Source organism: Etheostoma spectabile, chromosome 12, assembly GCF_008692095.1.
Source record: "Etheostoma spectabile isolate EspeVRDwgs_2016 chromosome 12, UIUC_Espe_1.0, whole genome shotgun sequence".
Taxonomy (NCBI): Eukaryota; Metazoa; Chordata; class Actinopteri; order Perciformes; family Percidae; genus Etheostoma; species Etheostoma spectabile.
The window spans coordinates 1,429,952-1,442,544 of record NC_045744.1 but is presented as its reverse complement, the minus strand read 5'-3'; the positions used below and the strand labels follow the sequence as shown (position 1 = coordinate 1,442,544).

At 43.7% G+C, this 12,593-nt stretch overlaps 1 protein-coding gene across 9 annotated transcripts in view; it reads right to left on the bottom strand.

The window, feature by feature from the left end:
• The window catches only part of pard3ab (par-3 family cell polarity regulator alpha, b), a 351,497-nt gene that overhangs the window by 139,305 nt on the left and 199,599 nt on the right, over nt 1-12,593 (bottom strand). For 4 of the 9 annotated variants that reach the window (XM_032532544.1, XM_032532550.1, XM_032532546.1 and 1 more), the window contains exons 6-10: nt 11,264-11,355; nt 9,122-9,133; nt 6,542-6,625; nt 3,823-3,948; nt 1,119-1,534 (exon numbers count right to left, since the gene is read on the bottom strand). In XM_032532544.1, coding sequence (XP_032388435.1) covers nt 1,119-1,534; nt 3,823-3,948; nt 6,542-6,625; nt 9,122-9,133; nt 11,264-11,355 — 730 coding nt within the window. The remainder of the gene's footprint in view (nt 1-1,118; nt 1,535-3,822; nt 3,949-6,541; nt 6,626-9,121; nt 9,134-11,263; nt 11,356-12,593) is intronic. The other 5 variants (XM_032532551.1, XM_032532552.1, XM_032532545.1 and 2 more) reach the window with 3 other exon arrangements.

Sequence of the window (12,593 nt, the reverse complement as noted above, 5' to 3'; positions counted from 1 at the left end):
TGGTGTTTGATGCTAACTTGTAGCTAGCAGTGAACCAACTTGGTTGAGTAGGTCCATTTTTACTGGGCTGACATTACAGAAGTCTCTCGTTAGCATCTTGAATGCTAGCTACTTGTCGGAAAGTAACGCATGCGTAACTCTAGTCTGCACTTGACTCACATCGGGGAGGGACAGCCGATGTGACAAACACCACCGTGTCTCAGGACTTCCTGTGTCCTGCAGGAACTCGACTAATTGCTTTTCTTTGGAGGAAACAAACAAAATGTGTTTCAACTGAGCCTTCCAGCCCCTCTTTTTCTATTCTCTCTCCCTTTTTATTAAAAATGATGCGTTATTTGACCGCATGTCCTTCTGTTAGGTCTGTACTTTTGTTTGTCTTTAGGGTTACTTTCTCATCTGCCTTGTTTGGTCCGTTGAAATCAAACCCTGGGGAGTTTGGTTGGACAGTCCAGTTGGTTTGGGCCGGTGTGAAAGCTCATGTGGACTGTGGAGCTGATCAACCAATCAAACTCTGGTCTGCTTGAAAACGGGGGGCACGGTTCGCCTCCAAGTGAACTAGAGTTCAGTTCACTTCACTTCAGGTAAGAACGGGATCCGAGCCAAACACAGGAAGTGAACCAAAAACAGAGCATTTACTAGCTGCAACCTTACACACCATGTAGGGACTTATATATGATTTAAGGTATGATAACTTTCAGATCCATCAGCTGGTCGTCTGTATGACCTCTTCATCATCCTCTCTCACCTTCTCTCGCTGTCTGTCAGCTGCTCATTGCTCGCCTTCTTCTAAAATATTAGAGTAAACCAGAAGCAGAAAGCCTAAGCAGTTATAAATTTGGTGTTGCTTCATTATTTCTGAGACCAGGACGTGTCGGCGTGTTTCAGATATTCTGTCCAATAATAAGTGTCGGTCCTGATCACATGTGTTCACAGTTGTTGGTGCGTTTGACAAAGTGCAGTGTGTAAGAAAACCAGACCAACAAAAATGCAACAACGCTTCAACTTCACCCCGAATTGCAGGTGCTGTGTCCATAACGTATGGTGTTTGTGACTAAGAACTTCCCCTTGGGGACAACAACGTCTACATTCGTCCTCTGTCCCACCATTCATCACCTCACCTTTCTTTAGCTGGATGTTGAGTCTCCTCCCAACTTTTTTGGTAAATCCTCCTGTAGGCGTGGCGCTGAGCCCCCTCTGAGGCGAGGGCGTGTGGCCTGTCGGGGGCTTGGCTGCAGAGACCACCGGGTGAGCCAGAGGAGGGTAGCTGTCGGTCTGCTCTGGGTGAGCATGGGATTGAGGGTGCAGATGGGAGTGAGGGTGAGTTTGGGAACCGTGTCGGGACGCCCTCTGCGGGGTGTGGTCTATGCCGGACACGGTGCTGCCAGCCAGGGAGTCGGGGCTGAAACGGCCCGAGGTGTACGCCGGGTTCCTCTCAGCGTGGGACAGCTGCTCGTAGTTGGCCTGCATCGAGGACGGAACCACGTGGAACATGATGACAGGAGAACGCATGGCCTGACGGAACATGTTCTGGGCTCTGGGACAGAAAGAGAGGAAGGAAGAGATGTGGAAAAAGGATGGAGAGAGAGAGTCGAGAGTCTAACTCTATATATAGGTGTGTGTGTGTGTGTGTTTTTGTCTGCAAAAACTCGCCTATTGAAGCGCACACACACACACCCCTACACACACAACCCTCTCTCACTCACACAATCCCCCCACACACACACACACACACACACACACACACACACACACACACACACACACACACTATAAAATCCACCTTCGTCCACCTGAACATTCTGGCATGATAATTAATACTTTTTGCCAGTGTGAGCGGCTCTGAAGAGGCTGAACCAACCCCGACATCTCCATCCCACAATCCCCTCATTTGGCTCTAGATGAAGGAGACCTCTATCTGTGGGATAGTTTGCAGAAAATCCTCTTCTAACCCCCCCCCCCTCGGTGTGTGCTACAGTAGGTGTGAAGGGAAATGTATGTTGGCTGTCAGCACCCTGAGCCAGCGGAGCCTTGTTAGCCCCACCTGTTTCAATAAAGCAGACTTTGGTAAGGCGCTTCCCTCGCAGCCCGACAGCTGCACGGGCATTCTGGAAAATGCCGGGGGCCCAGAATTTATATTGCCCCGCCAGAGATTTTAGTTGTGAAATTCCAGGCCCATTTTTTCCCAGCTACCAATTACCTTCAATGTGTGTATAGTTTTGGCATCTTTATATTTTCAGAAGCAGACGAGATGTAATCCTCTCCCTTATAAAAAATACTGTTAAATACTGAGAGCAACTGTTGCTGCTCTAGTAACAACACCATCCATAAAGCCTTATAAGCCCCACCTGTTACTTGGCTTTTACAGCAGGGTTGGCTGGGACACCATAACCGGACCGTGATGTTCACCCAAAGTATATAATTTATCACTTATTCATATATAATTTCTCACCTATGCATAGTGACTTTTGCTTTGACTGCCTGTTGGTAAAGTTAATTTCTGCCTCCACTCTAATGCAGGTGAATATTGAATCTACGTCTACCAAAGAAATAGTCCCTTTGTTAGAAACTCTTTACAGTTTGGTTTTTGAAAGAGATACTGCTGATGAAGTGAAGCTCCCTTGTATTGGGGTGATTACCATGGCGATGAGAATCTTAGAGATAGACACTTCAAAGCCTCAACCGACAAAACTTTCAGCATGGCGAGATACTAGCAAGATAAAAGTTAAGTAGAAACACTGTTTTTCTTTCTTTCTTAATAATTTGGGTGACTGACTGTTTAGATTGGTGCATGTGAAGTCCCATGACACAGAAATGCATCAGCATGACACACCTGCATGCTCATGTGTGGACAGTTCTGTGCATGTATCACATTTGAATTGTGTACTGAAGTTGATAAGGTCCACGTATACATTTACAGTGTCAAATCAAAACACACACATATATACTATGCATCACTGGATTCTGAAATTGGATTCAGCAGGTAACATCGTAAGCATGCAGCATGCAGCAGGTGGGTTGGGTTAGGCCGGTGATGAAGGCGTGTGAACAGAGCTGGAAAGCAGAGGCTGTGGATGTTAGGAGTGTGTTTCAAATTCCTTCCCATGGAGAGCGAGGGAGGTGTTTCGATAAGATTCTAGCCGAGCGGTTACTGAAACACTGGCAGATTTTCCCCGGTGGCAAGTGTCTTTTTTTTTTTTGGACAAGGGCCCGGCTGGGGCCGATCAAGGACTGGCAGCGTTAATGTAGAGCCAGTGATATCGCAAAAATTGAGAATTGAAAAAAACTATAAGACAGATTCCATAGGGCTCTACATTACGTCGGTGCTTAACGCTAACTGGAGATATAAAAATACAGTACCAGTCAAAAGTTAGGACACACCTTCTCATTCATTTGAATGGGAAAGTGTGACCAAACCGAGCTGCTCTGTAACTGTAGTTTAAAATGTCTTCAAAATACATACATATATAATAAATAATTCCCAGTGGTTTAGGCCTGGTGGGGGGCAACACTACACTGGGGGAAACCCTGACAGGGGACAAAGGCTGCGAGGACTGCAAGGACTGCTGCTGCGGTTGAGGGTGCGAGTCGACCTACAGGAGTTAAGTAGGTAAAAGGTTAGCTTAGCACAGGGACAGGCAGTGGAGGAGCCTTTGCACTGGCAGCAGTGCAGAGAGGAGGGTCACGAAGGCAAGAGGAAGAGAGGAAAACAACCAGAGGAAGGGTTTAGAACTGGAGGTATAGGACCAGGGAGGAAGCCAAGGTCCAAAAAAAGCCAACCACACAGGAAGTCCAGGGAGCACCAGGGCAGAGCTGCTGTCTTACTGTTCAAAGCGGATGTTCCGCAGGTCTCCGTTATTGATACAGACGATACAGTCGTTCTCCTGGAAGAGGCCCTGTTGCTCGGCCTTGCCCCCCTTCTCCAGACGCTTGACCAACAAGCCAAGAGTCCTGAAAAGGTTCAAAAGTCCAAGTCAACACAATGCAAGGCGATGTCAGAGGATTCAATGGGACTGTAGCCCGGACAGACTGCACTATACTGGCCTGATACTGCAAACACTGGAACTTTCTTTAGACACAATTACAGTTGCAAAACCGTGTCAAAAACATACTCAGAATTGGTGTATGGAGTGAAAAATGTATTAAAAAAATACCTGTTACCGTTTTTATATACCTGTCTGTGCAAAGGGGCTCACCTGTGAAATTGCTTTCAAATTCTTTCAGGCCTATAAAATCTTTGTGTATTCCACTATGTGCTTTTTCACATGAAATGCGTTGTTGTTCTGTGGCTTCTACAGTATCACTACCCCAAAAATGAGTCATTGAATAAAACATCCCTGTTGTTATGGTCAGGAGGCTAATCAAGAATCACTGGTACTGAAAAGACTTTTCATGGTAAAAAAAAAAACAGAGCTGTGCTTAATGCTAAAAAAAGATCCTTGAAAAGAGTGTGATGTGTGCTCCTGTCATTTGCTTAATCAGTGTACCACAGAGGCTTGTGAGAGAAAGCAGTGGCGTCACATCAGCATGCTTTAGAGGCTGTGTGGGGGGGGCATCTATTTAAAGACAATCAACGCATTAAACTCCACTGTAGCTCTGCCCGAGTCCATGCTTTGCAGGTGTTACTTTTCTAACCCCAGGGGCTCCTGCGTCCCTCGTTCTAAGCAGAAAAATAAATAACGTGCTTTCAGAGAGCATCAGAAAGCAGCAGCATTAAACAGCGATAGGAATAGGCGAATTGGAGCGAGGCCGGCCTATCGCCCTGCAGCCCTTCAACCGTGCTGATCTGCAACCGTTGTCGCCATGTAATCCGGTGTGGCAAACTGGCTTATGCTGCAGCGAGAGGCTAACTTCACCTGAAACGCCGCTTGGAGGATTATGGATCCGAGTCTGAGGAAGAAAATCTACTGCGGGTAGGAAAGACGGCGCAGGCATAATCGGGTCTTCCTCGGTATATAGTCTGTGTCCGTGTGTATCGAGGCTTTTCGGTGGTAATACGAGCGAGTGTCGCCTAGGTAAATTGGGTTGATTTTAGGGTTCAAAACTCGCCCTCGCTTAAGGCTTCTATAATTCAATATGAATGGAAATGTGATCGCAGAGGGGGCAGAAAAGTTCAGGAGTTGAAAAAGTTCAGAGACAATTCCACTGATTGAATTTGAGTGAGAACACAATGCAATTTGCTGTGGAGGGGCTATTTCTCTGATGAAAGCTGGGCAACTTAATCTTGGGATAACGCCTACCCTGACATTTCCTCAATAAAAGAAAAGTGCATTATAAATGTGCTTTTAGGTTGATTAAGTCGGGCAGAGAGAAAAGTGATACGATCTTGATTTTCATTAAAGCGCAACAGTGAGTTTGTAGTCACTGATGGGTTTTAGTGAGTCTCGGGGAGAGTCGTACATGAAGACAGGCTGCTTACCGCCATGACAACATATCAGGCATCAGACCCATCGCTAACTAGTCTTCTACACTTTTAAAACCCTTTCAATAAAGAGAAGGGACTCCGTGTAAATGTTATACAATCAACTATGCGGTTTTTAACTGGATTCCTGCTGTGACTTTATAAAGCTGCATGCCTTGGATCACAACCTCCAAAAACTGCCTCTGGTTATATATATTATATATAAACCAGATGGAAATTCCTCTAATTCCTTCACAGCTTGGTTCCAGCTGTGTATGTGTGCTTTTGATTGAGTCTTAGAGGTGTGTGTGTGTGTGTGTGTGTGTGTGTGTGTGTGTGTGTGTGTGTGTGTGTGTGTGTGTGTGTGTGTGTGTGTGTGTGTGTGTGTGTGCACTGCTCAACGTATCCTTTGTATCCTGTAAAGCTGATGTGACAGCGGCCAGAGAGAAATATGACAGTCACCTGCAAACCCTAAACAAGCATGATTGATGACAGTAAACTGGCAAATGGCTTCATGATGCAGACTATGCAAACCTGCGCGTGCGTGTGCGTGCGTGCGTGCGTGTGCGCGTGTGTGTGTGTGTGTGTGTGTGGAGGAATGTCCAATATGTGTGTGTCTTTGTGTGGGTGATGCCGCACACTTCTGTTCAGTTTTTTTAAAAACCTCAAAAAGCCAAAATGTAATTAATTTGTTAACAAGAAACCAAATGCAACAAAAGCAAATTCTTTTCTACAAAAGTCTACAATTAGTCTAAAATTGAGCTAATTTTCTTCTAAATGTGTAAAAACAGCACAAAAATCAAATGGTAGCAAAACTAACCTTTCTCTAGTCTAACACAGCTGGTTAACATACAGAACTGTACATGTAGAGACTGAATAGAGAAAACAGGGATGGTATTTAATAGCGCACATCCACACATTATGTTGTGTATTGTTAACTAGACTAGTACAGCAACCCTGTCTTCTAGACTTAAAGACGAAAAGATTTAAAGAAGTCCGATTAGGGGTTTACGTTGTTCATTGAGACATGTGTTTGACCACTATGATGTGTTCAAGGCCCCGTGGCCACTGTTTCTGTGTGCTCCTCTCCTTCACTCTCTTCTAGCCTGAGCAGCACCGTGGCTCTGCTCTGGATGGTTTTACCTGCGGTCCCTGCCACTGAAAGGCACCACGTGGATTCCCAGGGGCCCACCGTCGTTTGACACCTCCACCAGTTTGACTATGTCTCTGGGAGACGGTGATGGAAGGATGGAGGAGAGGGACCAGGGTGGATGGGCGTTGGAGAGGAGAGGAGAGGAGAGGAGAGGAGAGGAGAGACACCATGTGGGGAAAAAAAACAAAAACAAGAAATGAGATGATGGTGAAAGAAATGAGACGATGACAGAGGAGTTTCAATAAAATTAACTGAAAGCAAGAAGGTGTTGGAGGAGACTAACACAAAAAATAAATCAAACACAAGTAAGGGATAACAAGAACCACTCAGAGAATCCTCACACACAGTTAAGACCCGAGTCAATCATCACAGTGAACCTGGGAACTGAAATGTTGCAGCTTGAAGGGATGCAGCTTGATTTGGAAGACGCTGCATATTTATCTTTAGGGAGGGGAACAAATACCATCCTCTGATGTAGCTGCCTGACCCGTACCTACAAAGTATAATACGGTCTTAGATGTGGAGATGGAAGCAGCTGAAACGCGCCACGGACCACGAGCGTTGAAACGGACACGCTTGGTGTGTGACGGGGTTTCTGCAGGTCAACAAGTCCGATTTAAGACCTTTTGAAGACCTTTGTGAATGAAATGTGAGACCTATATCACGACAATAAAATAAAACGAAATGCAGTTACACAAATACATGCAAAAAGGATAAATTTATTCAAATTGAAAAAAATCGGCTAATAATACTACTTAGGGGTAGCGTAATAATAATAATAATTAGGGGTGTACGATTCAGAAAATGTCACAATTTCATTCCGATTTTTAGGCTCACGATTTCATTGATTAAAAAAACAATTCTCGATTCAAAAAAACAATTCACAGTAGGGAAATGTAGTTACTTTTCCCATGCATGTAATACGAATTTGAATAGATTTCTTTGCACACCCCTAATAATAATATTAATAATTTTGTGACATTTTAATAGAAGGTATCTGCATAGAATTGACATGACACATGAACCCTAACCCTGACACTTAAAGAAGTGAGATTTCATAAACGTTTATGACTGTTTATAATGTTTATGACACGTTCATGACAGCGTCATGTCACCCTTATGTAGATACCTTCAAGTAAAGTGTAACCAATAATCCGTACAAATACATCAAATTATATTTGGACTGTCAAAAGGAAGAACTACACCGCGGACCACCACAGAATAAAGTGGTGTTACTTGGACGCATAAAATTCTTAAAAGTCTTTTTAAAACCCGCGGTTACCCTGATGAGAAGCTATGACGAAGATGCGTGGAGCTTTAGTATCACATCTTTATTTTTGTGCCACGGCGCAGCGATTCAGCGAGCCAATCACAGCCCACCTCAGACGAATAACAAGTCAAATTTTGACGGTTAAACACTTTGACTTGCAGCTTTGCACATGTTGAGAGGTAAATTGCACGGAGGGTCAGTGCTTGGTCCTGATTCTGATTAACCCTGGTGTGGTCCCCGGGTCAAACTTGACCCATTTCCAAAGTTCTTTATAGCAGAAATATGGTTTTCTTTCAATAAAATTGCCTAGAATTAGCATGGATGTACATCCCATAGACTGTATATTAATGGACAGAGCATGTGTGACCCATTGGTTTGTCGAGATCTGCTAGGAGTCGTCGCCCTAAAACACCCTGTTTTATCACAGATTTTAAATCAACAAGACCATAATTCAAAAAATGAACATCATTCTGTGTTACAGAAGACTTCAAACTAGCGATTGAGACCATGAACTCATTATGAAAATGTTTACTGAGGTAATAAATCAAGAGAGAAGTGGGTCACTTTCTCACAGTCTTCTACAGAAACCGACTCCTTTTGCAACCGCACGTGTCCCCCCCCCCCCCTTCAGGATATCAGATAGAATGCAGCTTTAAGGCACTTTCACATTTGCAGCACGTCGCCAAACCAGATGCTTTGTGCATTAATATTAACAGTCTATGGTACATAAAGTACATCGTTCTTCGTAGGTAAAATTAATGACTTTTATTTAATTTGGGGTGTTTTGTTCAATGTTATAGAATTTGAAAAAATTGAAGCTCTGGAGGGACATTGTTTTTACAACAAGCTAATGGTCGACAGGAAGACCACACAAGGGTTAAATGTGCAAACTGCAGGGCTTAGTTTGAAAAACAAACTGATTTAATACTGAAAGGGAGGAAAAAGGAATTCTACTTTTACCCTACTTTACACAGACGGATGGATTTCCGATGAAGCCCTAGGCTGTATATCATTTATTGCATTTATGCGTGGATGGATATTGCTGATGACATCCTTTGACCCTTTAAAAGCACAAAACAGTCACAGCTATTTGCATTTTGCGAGGCAGCATTCTTCACCTGTCAGTCTGTGTGGCTGTACCACGTCTAAACACAGGCCCATTTTACAAGATGCCAGATCTAATCTGCCTCCAGCTTTGACACAATGACTATGATTAGCTCGGGGGAAATGGGCCCCTTGTTGACAACTAAGAGGCGGGAGAAGTCTCTGGGAAATCATAGGAAAAATAACAATACCATACCTGCATATTAAACTGGAAGCATGCAACGGAGCAAAAATAACAAAACAAAACACAGTTGTTAATAAGAGGAGCTGAATGGGTTAGTGCGTGGGAGAGCTCCGATGGCGAGACCAGGATCACTTCGCTCCCACAAAAGAGAATTATGTAAATCAGGAAGCAGGGTTGAAATGAGATTTTCTACAAACAAACCTGGATTACAGTACTGAAGCTGCTGGTCTACCTTTAAAGTACGCATCATGTAGAGAGAGGGAGGAGAGAGGGGATTTACCCAGGGTACCTTGGAAGGCAACATCTAATTTCAGACAAGCTGAGCATTCTGGTTTTTTCATAGATAGATTTGGCCATCATCCTTCCTACTGGTTATAATTGTGCTGTGTCTGTGTGTGTGTGTGTGTGTGTGTGAGAGACAGAAAGGTGTGTCAGATGTTTGTTGGGTGACCATCCAGATGTTTTTTGTGTTTTTAATGTTATCTGTTGATGGATTGGAGTAGACGTGTGATAATGTTGTTCTGTGTGAACAGACAAAGTTTCATCTTATTTTTTTTTTATTAATTGAGAGATCTGGCAGACCTCAGGGTCTGGGCATGAGTCAGCTGGATGCAATGATGGCCAAAGCTACGGAAGAGGACCGGAGTCGTATTAACACAGAAATTAATTTTAGCGTTACACAAGCATGGCGGCACAAAAACACACACACACACACACACACACACACACACACACACACACACACACACACACACACACACACACACACAGGTTTCCTTTCAAAACTCTATCCATTTGAGAAAAGCAGTCATCAAGAAATGTCAATAAAAAACATTTGCACAAATATGAATCATTCAATGTTCAGTGGTGCCAGGCGTAGGGCTGGGCGATGTGGAGAAGATCAGATATCACGATACTCTTGACCAATTGCATTGATGTCCATATTGCGGCGATATTGTCAGATGCTCTCACACAGTGAGATTTTAGATAAGTAATCATCAGTAATGTGGAAAAACAGTTTCAAGTAATAATATAGAGATAACTATATTTTTTTTTTCCTAGCTATATACTATACTGTACTGTATACTATACTATCACCAGGGGCTCCACACATCAACTCAACCCTGAGAACCCTGTTACACGCAGAGTTCAGTAAAAAGAACACCTTCAACATCTCACTTTAGATTAGAGCTATATCAATATCGTGATATGAGAATATCGTCTTCGATTTTGGATATCGTAATATGACATAAGTGTTGTCATTTCCTGGTTTTAAAGGCTGCGTTACAGTAAAGTGATATCATTTTCTTATCTTACCAGACTGGTGTAACTGTTCTATTATTTGCCTTTACCCATTTAGTCACTATATCCACATTACTGATGATTACTTATCAAATCTCCTTGTGTAAATATTTTTTGAAAGCACCAACAGTAAACACTATATTATCGAGGTATTTGGTCAAACATATTGTGATATTTGATGTTTTCCATACTGCCCAGCACTACTGTACTTTAGCTCTTGGTTTTTCCGGTCGCCATCTAACAAGTCGAAAAGAATCGATCTGCGAACACAACAGGGAGGAGAGTAAAGAAAGAAAGCTCCTGAAGCTTGGTTCCATATAAATACACGGAGAATTAGTTGTTTTGTCGTTCGTGAAAAACAATTTTGACCTTGCAGTTGAGAAAGAAGCATCATTTAAGAATGACATTTCCTCCTAAGGAGTCCGCTCACCCGCATGCGGAGATCGACTATTTTTGACTGGCGAGATGAAGGAGAGCTAAAACAACAACGGCTACCTTTCTTTTTAGTTTGATTCTTGTATATTCACAAAAAGACTCTAGGTCACGCTTAAAAACAAATCTGCAATTCTTTAAATCAGATCCCCTCAAAATGTTTCACGACAGATTTTCTTTTTTGACGTTATTGTATATCACGATATATGATGTCATCCCTATCTGATCATACTGAATGATTACCCAGCCCTGGTTTGGTGTTACTTTTCCCAAATGGTGGATATCACATTTTGGTAATAAATGTGGTCGAATGTTCAGCAATGTGATCAGCAGGTTACTGGGTACCAGCAGGATGGGGGGTACAGAGAGGCAGGAAGGGGGGGGGGGGGGGGGTGGGCTGACCAGGACTGAAGGACTTACTCTAGTGACCTGACAGGGTTGTGGTCCATGCACGAGTCGGCTCGGCCAACCGGCTCGATCCTGCCGTTTTCTTCTTCTCTGGTCTCGTCCTCCTGGAAGAAAGCAGACAGGCAGAAGAAGAAGAGTGAGACGGCGAAGGTTATCATACCGTCAGAACCTCCCCCCGGCCCACGCCCAGTACCTTTCAGCAGCTAACAAGTAGCCCGAGCTGCTGAGCTGGAGAAGCCAAGACAAGTGGATGGGTGGAGACCTACCCCAGTAGAGACGGACGGACATATCAGCAGGCCGATTTTATCAGTCGGTATTAGGCATTTCCCCATCTATCAATCTCAGCATTTATAAGGGCAGATAACAAATATAAAAAAAAAAAAAAAACCCGGAGAAGAAACACCTTCAACCATGTTGAGGTCAGCGTTGCATAGTCTGTCCACAGAGGACGCTCTACAACGTCCTGTTAGTGATGGTGTTGCATAGTCTGTCCACCAGAGGACGCTCACAAGTCCCGTTAGTGATGGCGTTGCATAGTCTGGCCACCAGAGGAAGCTCTACAACGTCCTGTTAGTGATGGCGTTGCATAGTCTGTCCACCAGAGGACGCTCTACAACGTCCCTGTTAGTGATGGGTTGCATAGTCTTGTCCACCAGAGGACGCTCTACAACGTCCCTGTTAGTGATGCGTTGCATAGTCTGTCCACCAGAGGACGCTCTACAACGTCCCTGTTAGTGATGGCGTTGCATAGTCTGTCCACTAGAGGACAATCTACAACGCTGTTAGTGATGGCGTTGTCTGTCCACCAGAGGACGCTCTACAACGTCCTGTTAGTGTTGGCGTTGCATAGTCTGTCCACCAGAGGAGCTATACAACGTCCCTGTTAGTGATGGCGTTGCATAGTCGTCCACTAGAGGACGCTCTACAACGTCCTGTAGTGATGGCGGTTGATAGTCGTCCACTAGAGGACGCTCTACAACGTCCCTGTAGTGATGGCGTTGCATAGTCTGTCCACTAGAGGACGCTCTACAACGTCCCTGTTAGTGATGGTGTTGTCTGTCCACCAGAGGACGCTCTACATTGTCCCTGTTGGACATTTAGTGTGTTTTTGTTTAAAGGACTTTAAGTTTAATTTCTTAAGTTTGTATTTTTATACATTTTATGTATCAGAACGTTATTATATTTTGATGTTCCTCTGTTCTGTTATACAATGAAACAAAGAATAGTTATTATTAAACAGCATTATAATAATATTTTAGTGAGGCCTCGTAAAGAACTACAAATAACTAACAATATTAGGGAAACTGTTATGCATTTCTGGATTTAATATATATATATATAT